At 34.9% G+C, this 26,138-nt stretch overlaps 1 protein-coding gene across 5 annotated transcripts in view; it reads right to left on the reverse strand.

Moving 5' to 3' along the window:
• Positions 1-26,138, reverse strand: part of LRP1B (LDL receptor related protein 1B) — a 1,862,264-nt gene that overhangs the window by 1,208,017 nt on the left and 628,109 nt on the right. For all 5 annotated transcript variants that reach the window (XM_087435122.1, XM_087435120.1, XM_087435121.1 and 2 more), the window contains exon 4: positions 23,871-24,008. In XM_087435122.1, coding sequence (XP_087291248.1) covers positions 23,871-24,008 — 138 coding nt within the window. The remainder of the gene's footprint in view (positions 1-23,870; positions 24,009-26,138) is intronic.

The raw sequence follows: 26,138 nt of genomic DNA on the forward strand, positions 1-26,138 counted from the left end.
CAAGCATGGAATCTTGGAATGAGGCCAAAATGTCTCTGCTCCTTCCCAGTCAAGAAGTTTCCCAGGTATCTGCAATGTTGTCTGTTTTATTTGTCACCACTCTAGAATTTACTTGCTTCTCTGTAAGAGATGTACTTAGTCATCTCTGGCTGATAAGTCAAGTCTAATTCTTTGGTACCATACCAATGAATGAATAATTGCTGGTTCTCCCTGGAGGTAATTTCTTTCTCATGAGGTAATCTACTTTTCCTATCCTTTCTTGTATCTCCTGGATGTAACCACTCTTACCACTTTCATAATTCCTAGATGTTACCATTGAATGACTCTGTTATTCATGAAAAGGTCTGTTTTGTTTGAGTCTTCCTTCAAAATATCATATTATCCTGAGTCTGAGGGGTGCAGTAAAAAGAATATGGATTTTGATTTGCTTTCCTGTTTCTTTGATTTTATTCACACTATTTCATCAGTCTAGAATGCATTTTCTCTTTCCTGTCTTCCCATTGCTCAAAAACAAATTTCTATCCCACTTCTCAACTGAAATCCCTTTTCCGTTAATCCTCCATAGTCATCCAATTTCCATTGTAACCTTCATCCAAACTCTAATAATAGCTTTTGTACATGTCATGCAACAAATGCCTATTGAACTACTGTTACCAGGTTCTGTGCTAGGTCATATATTTAATATTAGACAAATAATATTATATCATCTTGTGAAATTGTTTCTATAATTATTTTAAAATGTATATATTAGAAGTCCTCTCGGTATTTGTTCTTTCTAGTGTATATCTTTTAAGGTAAATTGTTTTTTAAGTATAAGAATCATGTACTATATTTCATTGCATTTCTTCATAATTTTGCCCCCAAACATGTGTTTAAAATGCTTATTAAAAAAAAAACTTAAAAAAATGGAAACAGCATTTAACTTTTGTCTCATGTAGGAAAAAAAGAAACTTTAGGATTTGAAGTACACAAGCTATCTCTAAATCCAACTATAATTTTGTAAACCAGTCAGTCAATTAAAAATGACCTGTTATAATGGATTGGACCTCCCCAGACTCTGCTGCCAAAAATGTTCTGTCTTTTAGCCACACATTCTCTGATTTAATATTAAAGAGTGGAGATTGCACAAAATTTCTCTCATGAGTGAGTGAAAGAGATGCTTCTTGGGTAAGAGCAAAATGAGGAATTTATTGGCAGGAACTTCCAATCTCTTGTTAAGACCTGGTGCTTTTCTGTGCCCACTGCCCTATGAGGACCACTACTGTGGGACGACTTAAATGGTTTGTGCAGACTAACCAAAGAAAACTTTATCTCCAATCACCCCTCCAAAATAACTTACATTGACATTTACTATTTTAGGTCTGCCTAAATAAAACCTCATTAATATTTAATATAATATTGCTTTAGATTTACCTACATATTAACCAACATCTTTGCTCATCATTCCTCTTGCATCTTAGGACTGCTATTTGAGATCATTTTCTTTCCATCTAAAATACAGCCTTTATACTTTTTCTTTAGTGAAGGTCAGTTAGTGACAATTTTACCAGTCTGGGTTGGAATGCATATGTCTGTACCCTGTAAACATCTCAGAGAAGAGAAGAGTAGTGCTACTCTCAGAAATAGATGAAGATTGATCAATTTTACTTGACAGGAGATCCTTCTCCTTATCTCTACAAAGAGCTCGTGTCCAAGACCAAGAAATCCTCTTGTATCTTGGCTATGGAAATCCTCTTGTATCATCTCTTTTATATTCAATAATCAATAATGTTGGCCAAAGCTTTTCAAATATATCTTTCTTTTAAGCTGCCATTGCCAGATTTGCATTCAAAATGTGACAGATAGTGACTAGTTACAAGTGATCACTCAACCTTACATTGCAGAATTGCAATTGCCAAGAACTTTTGTGAATATGAACTTAAACTGTCTCTTATTTTAGAGGAGAAAATGCCCACGTGCTATGTAAACTTAGCTCCGGTCTGATTCATTTAATCAATTATGGAACATATCTGATGTCTACCTATGTGAATAAATATCTCCAAGTTACCATTAAAAAAAAAAGAAAGGAAGAAAAATTCCATTTACATCTCTCTCTAAGAGCTAATTTCAAAGTTTTTTCTTTTCCTGCTTTAACGGATGGAATACATCATGCCCAGTGGGCACAAAATTTTTCTCTTTGCTGCTTGTTCAGCAGTCAGCGTCTTCTCAGAGTTCAGCCTAAAGTGTCCCAGCCAGGAAAACGTGGGCTCGTGCAGGAATAGCAGACACAGCAGAAGATTTTAATTCATAGTGACATTCATTTTTCTTTTGTATTATGAATGCTGTTGGTAAGAAACTACTAAAAAGTAGGGAGTGGGGACACGGGTGGAAGCAAGGATCTCCCATCACAAAATCTAAGTAGACCCACTGAATCATGGAGCAAGAATGCATTGTGTATCCTTAGCATCTAACCTAGCATGTACAGCCATAAATGTTGTTGAATACAAGAATAAATTAATAATAATTACAAATAAGAATTTTCTTCCAGATACTCTGCTAAATGTGAGAAGTGCAAAGACAATGAAGTAGACTTGTAAATATCTAGTTTTGAAACTCTCTTGCCATTTAAATTTGAATATATGCAAATCGATAAAGATATTATCTTTCATTCAGAGAATACTAAGTGTTCCCCGTGCACCAACAAGCTATTTTATATACATTATAACTAATTATCACACTAGCTTGTCAAGATAGGCCTCACTGCTCTATATAATAAATGAGAAAATCAAAGCTCAAAGCTGCATTTCCAAGACTCCTATATTCACTGGCTGCTTCTGACTGCATTCAGCAGTGGGAAGCAGTGACTAGAAAGGCAGAAGAGATGGAGTTTTTCCCTCTCCCTCTCTACCTTGCTCAGTATCTCTGGCATCAGCTGCACCTCCTTCAGGGGACAAACTGGGAGCAGTCCTACAGAATCTTCCCTTTCTCTCTCCAGCCTGGACGTGAATAGTGGCTTCCTGCTGTTGCTAATCTCTAGGTTACCTCATCATCTATTCTTAACTTTTAAGTTCTTCCATGAATTATGTAAAAAATTTCCTGCCCTAAATTTCCTCTGTTTAAATATAGAGTGATTTCTGTCATTCTGTACGAATCCTCATGATTGATAAACCTGTGATCTTCATATCACATCACACTATTTCAAACATAACATTGCAAAATTGTTCATATCATTTTGTAATTGTTCATTTACAGGTCTGGTTTCTCCTTGCCTATGAACATTTGAGATTAGCGACAACATCATTTTATTTTTGAATCTCCAACACACAGCACATGGCCAAATACATTATAGAAGCTCAGTAAACTCAGTAAATACTTGTTGAATAAATCAAGTAATGAATGAGTGAGTGAATGTAATGCTACAATAAGGTATGGATAGGCAGACATGAAAAGGGCAGTTCAGTTCCAGAAAATCTTCCTAGAGATAAGATGCCTGAATTGAGCTTGCAAAGATGAGTGTTTCCTGCTAAACAGGAACAAGATCTCATAGTAAAGATGTTTCAAGGAGTGGGAACAAAATTTACAAAACTAAAAAGCCACTGAATGATTGTAACTGATCCAGGAAGTTTTGGTTTAGCTGAAATTTAAGGTGCATAAGAAGACTAGATCAGGCCGGAGAAATAGACAGGGACCTTATATCTGCCTTGCTAACAAGTTTATAGTTCACCCAGTAGGTTTAAGCAAGGGACTGAATATTCAATTCACACTTTAGAAAGATAGTTTTGCTTACTAAATAGATCATGGATTGGAATGGGTTAGTACAGGTGGCCAAAAACAAAATGTGAGGTTATTACCTTAACCTTATTGAAATGTTATTATGAGTAGAACTCAGAATCAGTTTAGCTGGGCAGAAGTCAGTGTATTCTGGAGTTAGCTAAGAGTGAATAATTTAAACTTGGTGAGTGCTTTGGGTAAGGTGAGAGAAAAAGGAATATTCTAGTATGGTTTCAGGAGCCTGGTTTGAGTCCCTATATGGATCATGACAACATTAAGCAAAATAGACTGAAGCAATAGTAGGTTAGAGTAAAATATGATGAGTTCAGATTTGGACATGAGCTTGATATGCCTGTGGGGCACCCATGTGAAGTGTGTAGGAGATAGTCAGACATACACACCTGGAGTTCAGGAGAGAGGTAGGAGTCATGGGTAAGTAGGTGGTAGCTAAGGTGGAGAGGATGACTCAGAAAGATAGTAAAGTAAGAAGAGCCAGGGAGAAGACAGAAGCCCAAGGAAGAACAAGAGCTTGGGAGTTCCTGTGGTGAAAAGAGAGAGTTAGGGAAGCTATTTGCAGATGGCCATAGGGCTCAAGACAATTCAGGAGACAGGATAGTGTAATAGAGGGAAAGATCAGCAAGTAAAATGCTCTAGATTAGACAGATAAGCATCCACTGTGAATAAAAAATCAAGGTACAGTGTGTAAGCTTTTTCTTCCTCCAAGAAACTGGATTGTGAAAGAAATGAGACAGGGGGCAATTCCTGAAAGGTAAAAGTCTTCTTATGTTGAAGGTATGACTCAATACTAGGTCCCACATTTAGCCCAGGCTTCTGTAAAATGAATGAGAAAAAATAAAAATGAAAGAGTGTCCAAGACACTTGGTGTTTTGAAAGGTTTCTACTTCTCTTCCTCTTGAACCAATCTCAGAATTCTCATTACAGACTAGGGACAGGGTGGAGGAAAAAGGCTGAGGACTGTTTGGGCCATCATACCATTCAAAATCAAGGTTAATTAGCCCTGAAAGGCTACTGCTGTTTCCAATTCATTGTCTGTGTTTTGGCAAGACATTCATCCTAGTGTCATTCTCTCCAGGGCAGCAGAAGGAGGGACTAATCTAAGTTGGTAAAAAAACAAGACACAGCAATAGTTCTGTGCAGTTAGTGTACATAGTACCTATCCAAAGCAAATGTGATTTTTTATTTTTTTTATTTTTATTTATTTATTTACTTTTTGGGGGAAGATTGGCCCTGCCCTAACATCTATTGCCAATCTTCCTCTTTTTTTAATCTTTTTTCTCCCCAAAGCTCCAATACATAGTTGTGTATCATAGTCGTTGAGTTGTAGCTCTTCTATGTGGGACGCCACCTCAGCATGGCTTGATGAGTGGCCAGTAGGTCTGCACCCGGGATCTGCACCCTGGGGTCCAAACTGGCGGACCCCAGGCTGCTGAAGCAGAACACGTGAACTTACCGCTCTACCACTGGGCTGGCTCTGTGATTTTTTATTTTTAAGGTTAACTCAGTGCTGTTCTCCTTAACTATAAAAGGAGAAAATCTAATGGCATTTTGTGTCCGTAACTTACTTTTTAAAAACTAAACCCCAATGGAAATCAATTTTTAGCCAATAATTCTACCATGACACACTTACTTACAGACCAGCTGCCTTAACATGCAGACACACAAAACTAATTATTTATCAAGAACACCTTTTTCTTGAACATAAAAAACAGTCATTTTTGAAAACTAGTTCTATTTCACAAGGTTCCTCTTCATACACTTTCTTTAGTGTGTCATACACAGGTTCATGTATAAGCAGGTATAAGTGGCTGAACTTCTCAGACCGAAAGATGATTTATTTCTACTTTTTTGCATAGTAATCTGTAGAGGGGAAATCAGCCTCAGGGCTATGATTAGTTGCCAGAGCACAACTGCTGTCCAGGGTCCTAACACAGACAAAATGGCAGTCCAGCAGCACCCTGATTCAAAATGCCAGTTCCTGATTAATAAAACCGAACTAAACTTTGACTCACAGAGCTGGACAGGACCAGACACTCAACACCTATCTAGCTGAAAAAGCTTCCAGGGAATCTACCACTAATTAATTTCCTCAGGTAGTAGTATATGTTGAACAGATTACACAAGTGTCTTTAATTTTGGCCACAAAAGCACAACATAAAATAGATAAATATATATATTTATAATTGCAGATGACCTTGTAAAGGGAAATCTTGGCCCATCTCCTAAATAAATTGGAACCTATGAGTACAAGGCTTGTGTATGGCATAGCTATGCCTCCTCATGGATCCTGCTATGACACAGTTCATGATAGAGAGTTAATAAATGTCTTGGATTGAAATGTTGGTACAGGCAAATGTTCCTTAGCCTAACCCTGAAGCTGACTGCAATTTATTTTGAATCTGATAAAGAAGCAAGGGCAAGGGCCTTCACTTTCATTCTACACTTAAGTGTTAGGGAAACAGGATGCCTTGAACGACAAATATAAGACAAGGGAGATGAAGAGGATTTGTGCAATCACAACAATAAAAACTCTGAAAGGCTATGGTGTCCCTTATTGGTCTCCGAATCATAAAGCAGAATAAAACACTAAGATAAATGCATTCAAACACTCAGAAATCTAATTTCTCTTAAATCTAAGCTAGTTACCAAAACTTTGCATGGTACTTTTTCATGTTCTTCTTGCAAGTAATTGACACCAGATTGCATTCTCTTCATAGGGTTAACTATTTTTAAAATATTGCCAATCTAATTATCATCCAAGGTAATCAATTTTCCACTATAGCAATCACCCATTAGAGTCTTTGGCTCCTTCTGATTATAAGCAATCTAAAAGAATCAAATGATAATAACAAAATTTTTTTCCTCTTCTTTTATGGAACAACTCATGCAAAGTATCAAAGGCAGAAGCATCTCTGACATATTTTAGAAACAGTAAGAAGGCCAGTGTACTTGAAAGAATGAACAATTGTGGAGTTGGGAGCAGTAACTGGAGATGAAGCCAGACAAACAACAAGAGGTCAAATTTTATAGGGTTTCATATGTCATTGGGAGACTTTAGACTTTTGAGTATAATAGGGAAACCCATGGGTTAGGTTTTGAGTAAAACTGTGACATGTCCTGATATGATCTGATACAAATTTTTGAAAGGTCACCTAGTGACTTTGTTGAGAAAAGAATATGGTTTGACAGTGTTGGAATAAAGGAGACCAGTTATGCGGCTATTGCAGTCACTCAGGTACAAGATAATTGCTAGACAGTAGCAGTAGAGCTGGTGAAAAAGTGATAGCATTTTTAGATATATTTAAAAGGTATAGCTAATAATATACTCTGATGGATTCGATATGGGGAATTAAAAAGAAGTCTGAGATCTCTCCAATATTTTTGGTGTGAGAAACTAAAAGTCTTGTCACCAACTGAGAAGGAAAAAGCTATAGGTATAATAGTTCTGAGGAGTGGAGAAGATCTTGGGCATGTGAGTTTGAGACATCTATTAGAATCCAAGTGGAGATGTTGAGAATGCAGTTGGATATACATATCTAAAGTTAGAGAGTTAGTCTGGACTGGAAAAAAACTGGGAGTCATTGGCCGCAGGTGATATTAAAAGCCATGAGACTAAATGAGATCATCAAGAGTGTAAATTAAGCAGAGAAGAGAAGAAGACCAAGGACTGAGGTTGCTTAAAAAGAAATAGAGGAATAGTAAAGGAGATGGAAAACGAGCAACCAGTGAACTTAGAAGAACACCGACAGTGTGGTGGTGTCCTGAAACACAAGTGAAGAATGCATAATAAGGAGAAGGAAATGATCAGCTATGCAGAAATTACTGATGGAGAAATAAGAGGAAATTTTTTAAATTGACCAATGGGTATACCATTACAGAGGTTACTGGCGACCTTGATGAGAGCAGTTTCAGGGGAATGGTGGAAGTGAAAGCCTGACTGTAGCGAGTTTAATAGAGAACGAGAGTAGGAGAAACGGAGACAATGAATAGAAGAGAAGCAAAGATTATAGTACAGTAGATGGCAGAGGAAGTGGAGTCAAGAAAAAATATATATATATTTTAAGATGGAAGATATAATATGATTGTATGTTTATGAAAATGATCCAGTAAAAGTGAGAAATGGATGATGTAGGAGAGAAAGGGGACAGCTGGAGCAATGTATTTGATTAGTACAAAATGGATGAGATCTAGTATTGACTTCAGTTAAGACTATGGACAGGTCATTTATAGAAAAAGGTCAGAAGGTAGAACGTATAAGTGCAGATGCCAAGAAGTAGGTATGTGTAATGATGGGAGTCAGTGCACTTTTTTTTTCAGATTGCTTCAGTTTTCTCAGCCATTTGGGAAGTAAAATCACTAATTGAGAGTGAGGATGGGTAAGAAAGTTTGAGAAGTGATAAGATTTGAAATAGACTTCAAGGACAGTAAAATAATGAGGAACGTATAATATGATTGGACAACATTAAGAATGAAATTGAAGCTTATGATCACGAATTGAAAGTGAAACCAGTCAGTGTGATTATTGCTTTCCTCCAGCCAGGTTCAGTTGCACAGGTAGAGGAACAGGGTAGGTGGAGTGTTGGATTTAACTGGAGTTGTGTACTGGTGGATTCAAGACAGACAGAGAGAGAGGAGAGGCAGAGAGCAGTGGATATCTGGCAATTCCACTTAATTCTTAATTAGTGGTGTGAAAGGCACAGGGGAGGAGCTACAGAAATTCAGGCCCAAGACATTGATGGAAAATATTGGCAAAAACAGCTCCATTTTCCCTGGACTTAGAGTAGTGAGGATTTAATTCTGAAGTCAATAGGACCATTGGGGCGAGGCCCAAAATGAAGTTACTTGAGCCAATACCTCATTTTTGCTTAAAGCATTTGAAGTATTATGGTCAACTGCAAATGGAAGAGACCTAAAAAGTACAATTTGGAAAACTTTTTAATGAACTTGATTATTTCATACCTAAAGAATAAAAAAAACAAAAAATGATATGATTCAAGGTAAAATTCATTTTATTCTGATCATGTTCCCTCTAAGTGATGGATATACTTACAATTGATACATGGCAATATTCCTCTAGGGAACTCAAGCTACGGGTCCAATTGTGGCTTCTCTAAAGGCAACAATGAATTTTTATCAGTGCTCTAACTACATTAGTTTACAATTATCTGCTAATGAGCTGTATCCACACACAATGATGAGAACTCCTTAAGGGTAAGAACCATCTGCATGTCCCCAGGGCCCAGCACAGTGACTGGCCCATATTGCATTTTCAACAAATATTTATCCAATAGGTAAATAAAAGAACAAACAAAGCAACCACATTTCTGAAGATTGATTCTATGAAGAACAGGAAACTAGCATAAATATACAACTCTGAAGAAAACAAGTCTCTGAAACACTCAAGGCCAAGAAGAAAGCTACCTTAAGTGATAAACGACCCATGAAATAGTCTTTGAGCATGCTTTTAAATAAAATAAGTATTTTCATATAATGTCTTTCTTCTATGTACTCCCCCCTCTTTTGGAAGACATGATCCTACCTTTCCCACGCCTGATTTTGTTCTTTTTTAACTTAAGACAGTTTTCATCAACTACAAAGGTGACATAAGGATACTGGAGTGAATAATTCTTTGTCATCATACAAAACAGTTGACATAAATGATAAATTTCCAAAGTTTACTCAATCAAACTATTTTTTCTTACCTAGCCCAGATTAATCTACTGCATGAACACCACAAAAATGTAATGTTCATTTTATACCATTTTCCTGCCCTTTTGCTGTTAACCTCACTAAAACTTCGGAGTCTCCAGGACCAATTCATCAGGTTTCAAATCTGTTTTAAAAAGTTTATATAAATCAATTTTCCCCCACAAAGCCCAAAACCTTCTCTGAGACATATGATGTTTTGTCTTTTATTTGCTAGATCATCCATCCATACATATTTCATTTGTAGTCCCTTGTCTATTCTGTCAATTGTGATTGTATTAATGGCACCGAGTCTGCTCTATATTACTAAATTAGACCTCCACAGAGGCACTTTTAAAGTAATTATAATTTAATTCTGACAGTACTTAAAGCTGAACATATATTTGATCTTTAAACATATCAGTTCAATTATAGCTTCATACCTAAACTTAGTTCAAATATATTTTCCTCCCTATATACAATAAGAGCAATGGAAAATATTCCATCCTCTCTTTTTATTTCTCAAATAAAACAGGCCTTAGCATATCAAAAAAAGAAAATTTAAGTTAAGTTTCTGTTCTGTGCCGAATTTGTTACTATATTAGTAGAGACTAGTTGTCCAAAGCCAACAATAAAATCATTTGTCCAATTGAAAAGCGAGCAAACAACTAATATAATTTAAAATGTTGAGTTTTAATGGCTATTACTGCATAAAATATGATCCTAAACATCCATAGCAATTTGCATCTATGATACAAGTATATATTATAATTTCTTTTTAAAGAGTTAGGAAATCCTTCAGACACAATTTTCCAGTTGTGACTTTATTTAGATTGGAATAGAGTTGAATAACCAGCTACACTGAGTAAGTGGTAAGTAAATAACCTTTCTGTGACCTCATAAAGAGAAGTGGATGACCTTTTAATATTCTACATTGTAAAACTTACACTGAAAACCTTTGGGCATTTCTTGTTTAGATTAGTATTGGTCCTTTGTAGATATGTAGTACCTTGGTTGCATGCAATAAAATACAACAAAACATCAAAACAGTTGCACCACCCCACGTCACTGAACTAAGTGCTAATTGCCTCTTCAAAAGAATTATTATATATTCCATGTGTATCTGAATAGCAAAAAATTATTATAATTTAGTGCATTGGAAATATTTATATTTGTTTTGGGAAATATTTCTCACAAAAGCTATTACATGCCCAAAATAAAAAATGACACATGAAAATAGAAAAAGCTATTGAAGACAAAGGGAAATATACACTGGTGAACTAAACACACTTTGGGAGAAGACTCCAACAATCAAAGAGAAACTTTAGATTTTAGCAAGGATAGTTTAGCCCAGAAACAAACAAAAATAGTCTTTGACAATAATAAAGGATCTCTGCATATAGATTTTTTCTTTAAATAAGAGCATTATTTCTTCCTTTCATAGTAATTATTTCTATTTGAGCAAGGAAGATAATGATATATCAACAATTTAAAAATCTAATCAATGTTTTTATATGTGTGCTTCAAGGTTTTGGGGTTTTTTTCCCTGATTTGGGGGCTGTGAAATCCAGTGCAATGTGATAACTAGAAATACAGTAATTCCAGTTTGGCAGATATTGCTAACTACAATTCAATAACGTTTGTCTCAAGTCCAGGCTCCTAAAATACTGAACTGTTGTTAATACCAGAAAAGCCCCACTGTCTTGGCTGGTTAACTCACACAGATCTTCCTAACACAGAGTGGCTGGGGAAAGAGACCTTTAGTTTCATCCTAAGAGGTCCCCACCCCGTCACCTGCCCATTCAAAAGAGAAGTATATCACCACAGGGATGTGGATATACCCATTGCTAAAAATGAGAAGACTGGATGAGTTACATGCATAAGGAATTTGATATAATCGCTAGCATTTTTCTCTCTGACTTTGACTCCCCTCAGCACATAGAATTCTTCATCTTGCTCTTCTCTTACTTAGATATTCAAGATTTTAATTTTAGAACTAATTGTAGTGGGTATCAAGTAATACTCTACTGTATGTATGCTCCCTCCTCCCTCTCTCTCTCCACCTTCTCTCTCTCTCCATCCCTTCCTCCCTGGATATATAAAACTATCCAATATGTTGTTTTTACTGTGAATTTTTATTAAGATCTGCTCCAATGCCTGTATAATGTCTACTTACTCTAGAACCATGTGGTAAAAATGGCTTTCTTAGTTGGGATCTCACAGATACAAATTTATTTGGGGATATAAAAAGTGGCAGAAGTAATCACCTGACAGGATTTGGAATTCAAAGGAAAACTAATGAAAAGATCCTTCAAAATAAAAGTCAACAGCAATAAAATAAAATATTTGGGGTGTATTTGTTTGGTTAGAGATTATTGGTAGTCTTAGGAAAGCAAAACAAAATAAAACAATAGGAAATTTACCAACAGAGAGAATAGCAACAAAGCAACTTAACATGATTTGGCATTCTCAAAATATTAAATAAAATAACAAAATTTTTATACATGATGACAAACTACATAGAAAAAATAAATGATGAAATAGGGTTGGCTGACCATAGATGTGAAGTAATGGCAAAGATTTTGAAATTCAGATGGTTTTTTTAAAATCTCAAGTTTAAGCCCAAATTTGAAGGAATAAAAATGCAAAGTAAAAGCTGAAAAAAGTATAAGATATGGGGCAGGGAGTGGGGGTAGCAATAGAAGAAGAGAGAAGGAAATGGGGAAGAAAAGCGACAATATAAGGGAGGGAGGAAAGAAGGAAGAGAGAGTATCTTTCTCCCACAAAGAATGTTTATCTGGGTTTTTTCTCAGCCAGCAGCCAGACTGTCCTGGCTCCCCAGGAACTATCATCTATGGACATTCAGTCCGGATGTTTGGGAACTCTGCTATATCACAGCCTGACCTTTCTCTTATACTTCCCAGGTATTCTGAATCTTTTTATTCAATTTATACAATTTTATATCTGGAAGGAGGCTTAGTGATATTGTCCAGACATCTCATTTTACTGGTTTTCAAAGCCATTGAGCTAGTCAATGACCAGCTCTCTCTATCCTTTAGGATCCTTCTTTAAGGTTTATCAAACACAGTGCAAACACAACATCTATCTGGTGAGCAATCAACTGTCTAATTGCTCTATTAAACCACGTATAGCTTAAACTTCTAGTTGTGACCAATGATCCATTATCCCCTTCCTCCAAGTCTGGTTTTATTGAAACAGTATTTGTACACTTGAAAAACTATATCTGCCAGCCTTTCACGCAAATAAGGGTGGCTGTTAAAATTCTGGCCAATGGCATAAAGATAGAAATTTGGGGGTTAAGCGTCTGAAAAGCTCCTTCAGAAGTAGGTTGACTTGCTTGGTAGGGATATTTTATTATTCTTCCTTCCTCCTGGGATATGAATGTGATATTTGCAGCTCCAGTGGCCATCTATGATCACTAGCCTACCTTGAGGATGGGTGCAAGTGACAAGGATGGCAGAACAGAAATACAGGAGTCTGAAACACAGATTACACCATGAAATCACCTCACCTGCCATGGAGCATCTACCTATCTCTGGAAACTTTTTACACGAATGAAAAATAAACTTCTATCCTTTTTTACCAGTCTTTTTAAGATCTCTGTTATTCACAGCCAAAGACAATTCCTAACTGACGCAACATGAGTGAACAGGGCAAACCTAAGGTGTAAGAAAAGATCTAAAATGAAATCATAGGAGTCAGGAGCTACGACAGTCGATTACAGTAGATACTAGTCAGATACTTAAACTGTATCACAGTTAGCTGGGATGGGGGGTTTATAACTTTAGAGATTTTGAAAATTTAAGGCTATCTGAAGAAGTGCAAAAAGAAACAATGATTAAGCTACAGGAATATAGAATCTGTTGGGGGGAAAAGGCTAAACACTGAGAAGGCATAGAGAATTTTATAATACAATATGCAAGCATTTGCTCAGAGTGCAAATTGCTAAGCATTGACTGCATTATTAAAATGCTTGTTAGAATTTCTCTCCCTGGAGGCCTTCCAAATTTGGTAGATAGCAATCTGTCTCGGCAAGTTTGGGTTCAGTCCAGCCTAAAGGCAGATAGACGGACTGGATGACCTCTGAAAGTCCCTTCTGGCCCTATTATCCTACAATTCTCTTTCACACTGAGACAAAGTTATTGCTGCTTCTCTATTTGTAGTTATAGTCATTGAGGAGATCTTTGCTTTCCTTCTGCATACTGTAGATATTTCTGGCAAATAAAAAGAAACAGAACTGAAAGGAGCAAATCACTTTAGGCAAAATGCAAGAGTGAATCTTTCCGAGGAAGAGTACATTGTTTGTTTGAGGCCAATAATTCTTGCACAGTGTGGTACACTTGACTCCATGAGTTACTCTGCAAAAGAGTCCCATGCACTTTTGCACTCAATCACTCTATTTCCTGTGTGTTTGTCTTTCCTGCCTAGTTGATTGAGTCCTTGTAGAGAAGTGACTGAGGTAGAAGTTAAATGTAAGTTTCTTCAGGTATTTCCAATCTATTAGGGGTATAAGACGTAAGCATAGGTAGAAAAAGAGTGAATAATCCAGGCACATTTGCATTGAAAAGTTGACTCCAAAATGTAAGCTATACTGTGTCAGAAGAGATTACTAGGCTTTGACCCCAAACATATTTCTCTCAGTTCTGTACATTTTGTTTTGTGTTATTAGTTTAGATGGGTAAGATACAAACCTGACTTACTGAAAAGGAACTAGGAGTCATTTGTCTGGAAGTTATGACCTAATGCCTAAAGTAAGAACATGACTAGTAGAAACATCACCTTACACTGGTTTTGAAAACAGGAAAAAATGAACCCAAACACAGGTGAAAGACATAAAAACATAAATATCTTTTTTAATCCTCTAAAATAATCATTCCAGCTGGATATCCAATAGACATAGGTTAGGAAAATCTAATAGAGTACATATGCACAGACACATATATTTGTATATGCATTTACATATAATAAATTTTATATATAATTTATATGAAATAAATATTTAGATATTCTACATAAACTACTTAGATTAAAGAGCATTATAGACCTATTGATATTTTCTTCAAACTTCTTTGAAACCTCTTAATATCTACTTGACCTAACTAAAAATTAGACAACTCATGTTCTTAATGCTTCTGTTCTGAGAATATTGGATAGTTCTCTGAGCCATTTATAGAACTGTATAGATTTTTTTCTTGGCATTCTTGGTTTTGTATCTGTAGTCTGAATGAGAACACACCAAATGTTTCAGCTAATGGAACTGAAAAGTGCTCTTTGGGGCTTGTCTTTCCCATTCTCAAGACACTCAAGCCTTGGCTCTTGGTCACACTGACCTAATTCAGAAGAAGCTCTGTAAGCAGGGTGATCCCACATTGGTTGGCATCTTATGGTTTCCACCACCACAGTGGATTGTCTGGACTGGTTCTACAATCCCTTGTGGCATAGAGAGGTCAATCATTTGATTTCCTGTTTTCTCCTAATCACAAACCTAAAGGGGAGCTAAAATGCAAATTCTAAGGTAATGTAAGTAAATCTGAGTGGTGTATTTTCCCTGAAAAGAATAATCTTTAATGAGTTTCTTGTGCCTAAACTCAAATACACAAATATATGTAGAAATGTCTAGAGAAACATGAAACAGGAGCTCAGAAGTCACCCAGTCTCATAGCTGTTCTATTTTTCTGCATATTATTTAATATATTGAGATATTCAGTTATGATGGCATTAATACACATGTATTCAGTGGAAGACGATTTACTATATAAGTGATAACAGTGGGTCAGAGGAAAGGCAGTAAAAATATTTTTTCTGCAATTTTGAACAGATAAGAGATTCAGAATTAAAAACATTGGCTGAAAGATGTGAAAATTTCTTGAAATCTCCCTCTCCAGAATTCTATAAGACTTACTAGAATTCCAGATTGGGCTTAACAAATCTCAAATCTTGTAACTATTTATTGGTTACTTCCCATTGGAATGGCATTATGTTGTTTTTTTCCTTCAAAATTTAAACTTTTCCCGTTGAATGACTTTGAGAAGTTTCTCATTATTCCTTCCAGATTCCATTATAAAAGTTGAATTCCTAAAGGTTTTTTTTTTTTTAAACTTCCTATTGTTACTAATGCAAATCTACTTCAAAGAGTTAAAATGAACTTCTCCATTTCCTTTCCACACCCCTCATTAAATGAAAGCACTAATGTTTCTCAAGGGGATAGAGCTAATAGTCAGATTGAGACATTCAGTTCTGCAAGCTTGTTATATAGCTTTTCAGCTTGTTGTTCACTCAGCGTATTTCTTTTTTCTGCTCAGTCAATTAATAAAACTGACAGGGAACATATACTTAGTTCAAAAATGTTTTTTAGTCGATTTGCTACAAGTCATCTTTCTGCTTTAAGAATGGGTAAGCAAGGATGCTGAAGCATAACAATTTTATGCACTTCTCTGAGTTGATATGTTAAGGCCCAGCAGTCAAAATTGGAGAATGAAAACTCAAGGTCACAATCTTTAAACCTTGTTCTCAGACAGCTTTCTATGTGACTCCTGGGGATTCCATTCAACCTCAGCTCCTTGCTTTAATTTCTTACTTTTTTAAATATCAAGTTGCTTGTGTCAAAAACCAAATAACGAATCATAGGGGATTTGGCCTCAAATTTGAGGTTGAGTAGAGAGCTGAGTGACAGTTTGTTATAATTCATACTTTTGAATAATATTGAGATAGTCATATATTTCCCAAAGTTAAGGTACAAGAGGGCAAAACTTAGGCATCAACTAAGGTGGCATTTCAGTAGCTTGCTAAAGATAGGATTCTGATTGCTTAAAATAGTAAATACACCTTCCAAATTCCTAACTTTCACCTGCAAAGGAATTCACTTAATATGGCTCCCCATGTCATCTATTTTGACTTTCACTTACGTGAACTACATCCAAGTGATATGTTAAAGGATAACACCTAACATGTCTTGTTTTGGGAGCTGATCAATATGAAGGGACAGATGACTGCTTAGCTCAGTGTTATAACAATGCACATTTTTACATTCTAAGAATAAATCACATAATCTGCTACATATATGCAACAATTCTAGTCTTCATATGCTTAATAGTAAAATATCATATAACACCTTTATAATGTTATTGAGAATATATCCTAGTATCATTTTTCACTTCTCTTTACAGTTTCATGCAATGCATTTTAAGTGGGTCACACTTCATCCTTATTGTAATGTAACCACTCTAGGTCTAATATTAAGTATTTTTTCAGCTTCAAACTCATTTCTCTCCACTCAGGACTCTATGCTTCAACCTTACCTAAGAACTTAGAGCTCTCTTGAGCATACAATGCTTTCCTACATACTTGTGCCTCTGTACATATAGTTCCCTATTTTTGAAATGTTCTTCCTTCCCTCATTTCCCTACTCAACTCTTAAAGTGAGATGAATATCAACTATCAGCTCTTCTGGGAAATTTTCCTGCATCCCCTCAAGTAGAATTAGATGCTCTTCATTTTATTCTTCCTTAGCAATTTTTACCTATCTCCATTACGACATATGAATTCCAGGAAAGCAGAAAATAGGATTTTCTACATCCCCAGTGCTTAGGTAAGTGTCTGGAATACTGTCAGTGCTCAATAAAAGTTTACTGAGGTTGATGAGTGAATTGAATATATAGGGAAAACTTTACTGTGTTTCTATTGGCACATTTTAAAAAATTCATTTTGACCTCATACCCATTATTATTTCTTACAAGCTATTCTTAGTTTTTGATCCTATGCAGAAGAAGAGGGTGAGGGAAAGATCCAGATAAATGATGAGTCCCAGTGCCCATGAATATTCATATAAATTAATAATTTCAAAAGTGATGGAACTATTAACGAGTCTCCTCTGTTGGAGAGAGATTACTGGGGGTGTGGAATCTGAGTTCTCTGGCTTTTTGTGGTTTCACATAGACCTTCTAAGAGTTTGATATGTATGCGGAATAGGCACAATAGAAGTTGTTTGAACCGAAGAGTAAAGCTCTATATCAAAGCAATTGCTATTTCTCCTCCTACAGATGTTAGGCAAATAAACAGAAAAAATATTCTATTGGAGTGTGAGTTGTGGATCCATGTTTTTGACTTGCCTCTCTTTAATTTAAAAATAAACTGAAAATAGAGTACAATTCAGCAACAGTTGAAGGTCCATAACGCACCATGATTCTCACCACAGAAAGGATTGGATTAAAAAATATAGAAGTAGTATAAGTTAGTTTGAAACCACTAATTTACCAAGAAGAGAGAGAAACAGAACCTGAGATGATGTTTTAATAAAGAATGTGTTTTTCTTTTTAAATTAGCTCCTTCAATATTTGATCATTTTTAAGCTATTGTTATGTATATATCATTTTTTATATTTACAAAATTTTCCTGTTTCCTTAGCTATTCTTAAAAGTAATTCTGTTTGGGGCCAGAGAATAGTAATTAGTATCATGTTAACACTAATCAAAGATGTAAATCCCATACAAAAAGATTCACTTCCAATAAACAATAAACTATTTTGAGGTTAGCCTTTCAATTGCTGAGGTACAATATAGAGCCAAATTACTTAGTCATCCTTTCCCCCCAGGTATTCAGTTAGCTAGTCAGCTGTCTCTAGAAGTCAACATAGTCAAACAAACAGTTGAAATTTAAACTCCAAGTCTCTTTAGCAGGAATAGTTTAGCAATTACATCTGATAAATCAGTGATAAGAAGTCAGACATCTGTGCAACAGTTTATTTCTAATCAAACAATTTGTAAAACTAAGATTCTAAAAAATGAATATACATACTTATGTATGTACATATACATGTGCATATGCATGTATGTGTCTATATATGTAAATGTACACACACATATATACATACATATATATATATTTATTATAGTCTTCAAGAAGTACAATATCCTAACTTCATACAGGTGTCATTTGTCAATATAAAAAATATCTGCTATAACCTTGCAAAGCCTATATAGCCAAATAGCCTTATACACTTGTAAAAGACTTATTCTTTCTAGGAATTATTGCTTTGCTTCTGAGAAGCCTTAATTTTGCCCTGTTAAGGGTCATAGCTTTTCACTAAACTAACTCAATTACTTTAACTGATCTCTTTGAGAGAAAATGCTTACACTTGAGATAGATTTGAGATTATCTGATCACTTTAGCACAACTCAACACAAAGAAAAGCACATAGCAGGATCTACTGTTAAGTTGCAGGAGATTTAGTAGCCAAAAGTGGTCTGAGCACACAAACCCAGGTCCTTCTGGCTAATTCCAGTTGTTCGTTTTTTAGCTATAGGCTTATCAATGTTTCAGGTAACTGAGTACGCACTGGTGAAGTTTCCCTCCATGTGCTTTAAGTCTTATATTGCTGACAGATACACTTTCTATAATATTGCTTGCAGTTGTACCTCTTCTCCATATCTTTGTTTTTGGATTCTGCACTCTAAAATTTCCTTTTCTAGCATGATAATCTCAGAAAGCGATTGGCAATATTTTTCCATGGGAACTTCTAAAATGGAAATAGGACAAGATCCATTGATACAGAAAAGTGAAAGTAAAAACAACAATAAAGTCCTCCAAATTCATTTGCTCTTTTCATCAACTTCACCAACTTTCTTCTTTCCTTCCTTTCTTCCTTCCTTCCTAGTAGCTACAAGCTAATCTTATGCCACTCTGAAATCAGTGTTGAAATGACTAACAAAATATGACGACAAGATAAAATACTTCCTTTCTGGAAGAATAAAAAAATGGAGTCCTGAATATTTGAGCTAAGAATTAATTAATTCCTAATTCTTCTATTAAATTTTTGTCAAATCAATTAATTAAATCTAATTAATTCAGCTACATTAATTTCTTTTTGGAATATTTGAATACATATGAGATTTAAGCAATAAGATTTAAGGATTACTAATTTTCCTATGATGAGTCGCTACAGATAATAAAGGTTGCCTTTACCTTGGTCCATTTTGAGAAAGCCTCTAATTTATAAATTACCTCCAGATTTTTTAGCACTTTCTCATAAGACTTTAGTTTTATGAATAGTAATGTAAAAGACAAGACAACTACACAAAATTTTAAATAACACAAGTTGATGTCTAAAATAAATACATTAGAATTAATAGAATCTAAAATAAATACATTAGAATAGATTATAGGTGGATAGAGAATTAGGAAAATTATATTCCAACTGGCAAGCAAAGTAAAATAATCCAATGAAATTTAAAAAATTCTTAATATGCATTATTGCAAGGAGTTAGATGACATATAAGAGAATCTTATTCTTTTTTAGATTCCTGATCATATATACCAATTAAATACATGATACACTTAGAATTATGTAGGAACAGGTTCAGAATATAAAAAAAAGAGATAAGAAAAGAACGATACATGTGCTTGGGTGTGCATATTTGTGTGTCTGGGTGGTGAGCTTTTCAGATGTCAGAGTTTCATTCCCTAATCAGTTTTAGCAAACTCTTTACACATTTTATCCTTTTAAATTTAAAAGGACATTTGAGATGTTTGTTGGAAAATAATCACATAGATTGCATAATCTCTTTTTCTAGAGACACAGAAAATAGAATCCCTTTTTGCAGTGACTTGAAGAGTTTCCACATTCTTTTAACAGAGTAAGTGTAGGTGGTGCCCCAGAGACTGTCATTCCCTTGTGCATTTACATGTATGACCATTTTGCACTGAAAATGTAATTTAACTAAGGTTGTGAATAAAAAGAGGGCTTCGCTTATCCATAGCGACTTTAAGTGTTAACATAACTAATTATCTTAAGAATGTCAAATTTTAAAACAGCGTTTTGATACATCTCAGTGGACTTGGTCTCTATCAGTTGAATTTGTTCACTTCTTCCAGCATTGTTTGTACGGTTGTGAGGAATTCTGTGGAAATATCCAGTATTGAGTAGCCTTGTACTGTATAGAATGTGTTTTCATTGCTCATGAAATTTAGATATAGTGATATTACCAGTAATATAAAATACTATGTAGGAAGAGACGATATTTTCTAAAACGTAATGTGGTGATTTTGAACGTTCTCATTGTAAAATTTTTACAAGCACATTCATATATATAAGTACACTCGTATACAAAAATCCATTTTTCTTTCTTCAAATGGAGCTAAATTATGGAGATTAAAATATCAGTGCTACAGAAAATCATTAATAATAGATATTTTTTCATTACCCTCACCAGGAAGAAATTGATTTTTCTAGGAAACATTCAGAAAACAATTCAGTTGATACAAAAGCATTCCCAAGACCAGCATATTACCTCCAAAATGTTAAGCTTTTCTCTTTATTAATTTTCATAAAGGATGCAAATATACCATCAAATGTACTTCAGGGCCTTTATTAAAAAAAGAAAATATATCCATCTTCGAATCACGTCTTAGGGTTCATGTATAATTACTTAGAGTATGTGCTTAGAACGCAACGAAAAGAAAGCAATGGAAAGCGAAGTGATTTAGACAGAATTGTTCTGCAAAGGAAATGTATTTCTAAAATCAGTGCAATGTTGAATTAATCTGGTTTCTTTTTTTATTATATGTCTATAGTAGGTGAGAAAGTCCTTAGAGACTTGACAGGGCTGGTGCCTAATTAACTCTTACAAAAAAAGTTTTGCATTGAATATGACCCAAAATTAGGAGGAAGGTTGAGCGTGGGAAAGTGGACTCAGTTCCTATGATGTACTTTTGCCTACCATCAGTCATCCTCTCTCATTTAAATACAGATGATATACATGTGATAGATCTGGGGTTGCCCAAAAGATTTGTTTTTTGTCTATGTGTGGGGGCACTCCACCAGGCCAGGCAGGCAAACACATTTCTAATTTTCTTTTCTCAATGCAGAAATATTTTATTAAACCACTGACTCTGGAATGACTCTATCTTTTAGTCACCTGATCCATTCTATGTAATTGTGCAAGGCCACAGAATTAGGTGAAAAACCCTTTACTGTGGTAAATAAAAAGTAGAGATCCAAATACACTTCTTGTTATTTCTAAGTTCACCATGGGTCATAATAAATTAGTTAGGTCTTTTAAAACACTTATTTGGTAAAATCTAGAAATATTTAACAGGCCAAAGTGGCACAATCAGCCTCCTATTGGCAAATTAAAAAAGAAAAAATGTTGTCACTTGTGATAAAGATATGAAATTTGTAACAGTTATAAACATGAATTACAAATAGGCAAAAAGACAGATGCATAAACAACTATATACTCTAAATCTATCTCAGTCTGAAGTATATGCTGATATTTTTAAAGATGAAGATAAATTCAATAACATTTTATTTTTGTTCAAAAACTTTTTATTTGAATTCCGTTTTACTATTAACATATCCTTTCATCTATTAGATCACAACTCTCAATTTTATTAGAGAATTCAGATATACTTTCATATGATCCACAGCACTGAAATATGCTTAAGATATTCAAATTTGTGTAATCACCTCTGAGGAAGTATTTGGCAATGTGATGATTTTGCTCTTTTAGAAGCTTAGACACACACGTCTGACTGAAAATTTTTTTAATGCAATAAGAAGCCTGAGTTATAACTGAAGTGGAGAGAATTAGGCTGTAGAAAATATAATTAATTTCTGAAAAGAAAATTAACTCTTTGACTCTGATCACTTTACAATTCCTTACTTTACTTTCTGTTAATATTATTCTTTTTAATATACAATTATAAAAAAAGAATACATCACAAAGCTTTTAAATAAAAATAAAATCTCTTATTAATTATTATTACACATGTATTCATAACTGAAACTAAGAATCTGCTGGCTCCTTAATTGACCCTGTCAGAGTTCAAGGCTAAGAAAGGAAACTCGGCCAAAGAAGGAAGACCTTTAACTTCTCGGTCTGAATCTGTCCACAGAGCAAGAGTAATTGAATGTCCATTTAAAAAGAAGGAAAAGAGTTACAGACCCAGTTGAACTATGGTCTCCTAACATCCTCACCACTTTGGATTATTTTTCTGAGATTGACTCTTTTCCCAATATATCTCTTCATTTCTGGTCTTGAATCCAGTTTACTTCAGCCCTTAGGTGGGGAACTGGCAGCCAGTAAACCCTGTCAGGCCTCCAGACAGGTTTTGTTTGGCCCATACATTGTTGACCATACAATGTTTTAAAAAGCAGTGGCTGACTTTGAACACTTTAAACACATACAGATGTGGAATGCTTCCTGAAAAATTGGGCTTTTGGTGACCTAGGACCTTTTCTTACACGGTAGCAATTAGTTTGTGTAAATCTGTCCAGAGATCAGACATGTATCTCCAGTTTTCTACAGTTCCTTCTATTCCTTATTATCTTAATGACCCCAACATGAAGGACAGGTTACTCTTTGACTTCTTAGCTTCCATAAATATCCTTTGTGTTACACTTAGCCTGTCAGAATCTGAGCTGGAGACTTCTGGTTCAGTGGTTTCTTTCTTGGCTCCATCTTGCAGTCTAATTCACTTGATTGATACCTTGATGCTGTTTCCCGATCTGAGTCCTTACCTTAATCCTTGATTTTTTCCTATTTCTTTGTCTGACATTTCATTCCCCCTCCCCAACGAGTTCTATTAGAATGTGTTAGTTCTAATTAACACTTTTTTAATTTTGAGATTTTAATTATCTTTGCTCCTTTCATTAATATATAGTCATGTGCCACATAACCACATTTTAGTCAATGATAGACCATGTATATGATAGTGGTCTTATAAGATTAGTACCATATAACCTAGGTGTGTAGTAGGCTATACCATCTAAGTTTGGGTAAGTACACTCTATGATGTTCGCATAATGACAAAATCGCCTAAGGACACATTTCTCAGAATGTATCCCTGTCATTAAGTGGCGCATGACTGTATAGGTAAACCGTTGACCACTATAGGATTTAGATGTTGATTTTTAAAAAGAAAGAAACTTACAAGAAAGTTAATAGTATAACTTCATGGAAACAGCATTAAAAAAAATTTTCCCATGAATACTTCCTACTAAAACATTTGGCTGTAGAAGTTTTACTTCAAATACTCTTTGTTTAAGCAAAGGTTCAGAGAAACGAGCTTATAACCCTGTATGATATCAATTTACTGTGACAAAGACTTCTCATTTGTCCTTTGCTCAAAAGTACTCTTTTCTACGAAATATATAATTGTTTAAGAGCCCAACTTCAAAGTCTAAATGTATTTTTTTTCTAGTAGTATTTTTAAATAAAGCACAATAGTTGCAGCTTTGAAATGCATATTGAGTGTCTCTGGAAATAAAATTCATGCTTTCTCAATAACTGATAAGATTATGGTTGAAAGAAAAGACAGGGTATAGGTTCTCTTTGAACTTTCACTAAAACTATGAAAACTTTAATATTTCAGTTGCGTTGTTCCATAAATGGACTCACCCCGGCAATGTATTCCTTCATCATACCCATCTGAGCAGTCCAGGACACCATTGCACAGTTGGGATAAATGAATACATTTGTTGGCACCAAGGCAAGCAATGTGATTCAAGGGGCACTTGATTTCTACCTCCTCAGGACCTGAAAAAAAGGTAAAAAGGAACAGAATGATGTGGGTTAGCTTCACTTTTTTAATACTAAAACTCTTAAGCATGAGAAATTACTAGCATTTATTTATAAAACAAAACTACAGAAAATACCACAGGAGGGCATCTCTGATTTTCAGAGATATGGAAATTAGCCCGTTGTGATGAAAAATCTAATTTTTAAAAGCTGCATGTGAAATAAAATATTGTGTAGTTTTTCAAATAATGCATTAAAAACACAAGTATTCTTTTCAACCCTTAAAGTAGCATGGATTTAAAATCTGAGGCTTGGTTTGAGTCATTGTTCTATCTCTTATCCTTAGATAAGTGGGCAAGGTAAGTTCCAATTTTCTCAACTGTGAAATATGGATAATGGCAACTTCTTGGCAAGGATCTCATTAGAATATCAGGTAACATAAACAAAAAGGTTTTAGCGGAATTTAAATGAAGTTGTGTCAACCTAAAAGCTATTTTGTTTTTAATCTCTTCTTTAGAAATATAAAGAACAGCTAGTTATATACTTATTTATATATGGATTCTTTCGTTTAAAAAATAAAATCTGTACTGAATAACTATCATGCAATAGAATTTGCTAAAGCATGAGGAGGCGATGATGAACAGAGCATACTCATCGAGTTTACCTGCTGATAGTAACCAAACTTTATATAATCACCCTTTGTGTTTTTAAAGATACACTTAAGTCAGGATATCGAGTCTTTTCTCAAAGTTCACCAATTTCAGTTCTTTATCAAACATCCAAATTGTATATTGTTGTATCTAAATTTCAAGTTGCTAATTCTCAAATCCTAGCTATACTTCTTCTATAGGCACTCTCCAAATTCCCATAATGATTTATAATCTTCCCTAGCTCTCTCAAATCCAAAGTCCAGTCATACCATATGACCACAATCACATATAAATCTGACACTGATTATTGCGACAGCCCAGACTCTACTGTCAGACACACTTAGGATTTAATCATAGTTCTGTCAGTACCCATGGGACATTAATTTATTTAATCAACTAAGCATTAGTTTTCTCATTTGTAAATGGAACTATCAGCTGAATCTATGTTGTAGGATTGTTGTGAATGTCAAAAGTCCCTATTGGTGGCAAAGCACTGAGCACTGTGAGATGCAGACTAAGAGAAGGAATTCAACGTGTGTTAATCATGTAAATAAATGCAGCAGAGTGGAGTTGTTAACACACTCTGGAGCCAGATTCTTGGATCCAATTCCTGGTCCCATCACTTATAAACTGAGTAACTTGGGCAAGTTATATACATTCTCTGTACTTCACTAGGTTGTTGTGAGGATTATATCAAAAGCTCTTAGCATTTCTTCTGACAAGCACTAAATAAGTGTTTGCTGTTATCATAGTTAAGTAAAGAATGTTCCAAGAAGGTGAATTGCCTATTGGTAAACACTTAAATCTCATAACTTTCTTTTCTGTTGCAAGCCCCAAAAGAAAAAAAAAAAAACAGCTCAGAAAATTTATGTTTTAGGGCTGCCTGGTGGTGTAGTGGTTAAGTTTGCACCCTCCACTTTGGCAGCAGCCCAGGTTCACCAGTTCAGATCCTGGACTGATGCACCACTTATCAAACCATGCTATGGCAGCATCCTATATAAAGTGGAGGAAGATGGGCACGGATGTTAGCCCAGGGTTGGCAACAGATGTTAGCTCAGGGTTAATCTTCCTCAAAAAAAAAAAAAAAATTATGTTTTACTTTATTTAGTTGAGGAAAAATAATAACAATAATGAAAATACCAACCTAACATATTCTAGGATATGCAAAATTATGAGAATTGCTGGAGTTAGTGATATAATAGAATTAGAAAACAAAGAAAAAAGAAAACAAAAATATTACACAAGAAAAATTTTTATTTGATTTTGTATGATGCTAAAACACTTTCAGCAACACAAGTGACCATCAACAGATGATTGGATAAAGAAGATGTGGTATATATATATACAATGGAATACTACTCAGCCGTAAAAAAAGACAACTCGTCCCATTTGCAACAATATGGGTGGACCTGGAGGGTATTATGTTAAGTGAAATCAGCCAGACAGACAAAGATAAACACTGTATGAGCACTCTCATATGTGGAATATAAACTAACAC

The sequence above is a fragment of the Ceratotherium simum genome, chromosome 9 (genome assembly GCF_057802395.1).
Source record: "Ceratotherium simum simum isolate JZ-2026a chromosome 9, ASM5780239v1, whole genome shotgun sequence".
NCBI lineage: Eukaryota > Metazoa > Chordata > Mammalia > Perissodactyla > Rhinocerotidae > Ceratotherium > Ceratotherium simum.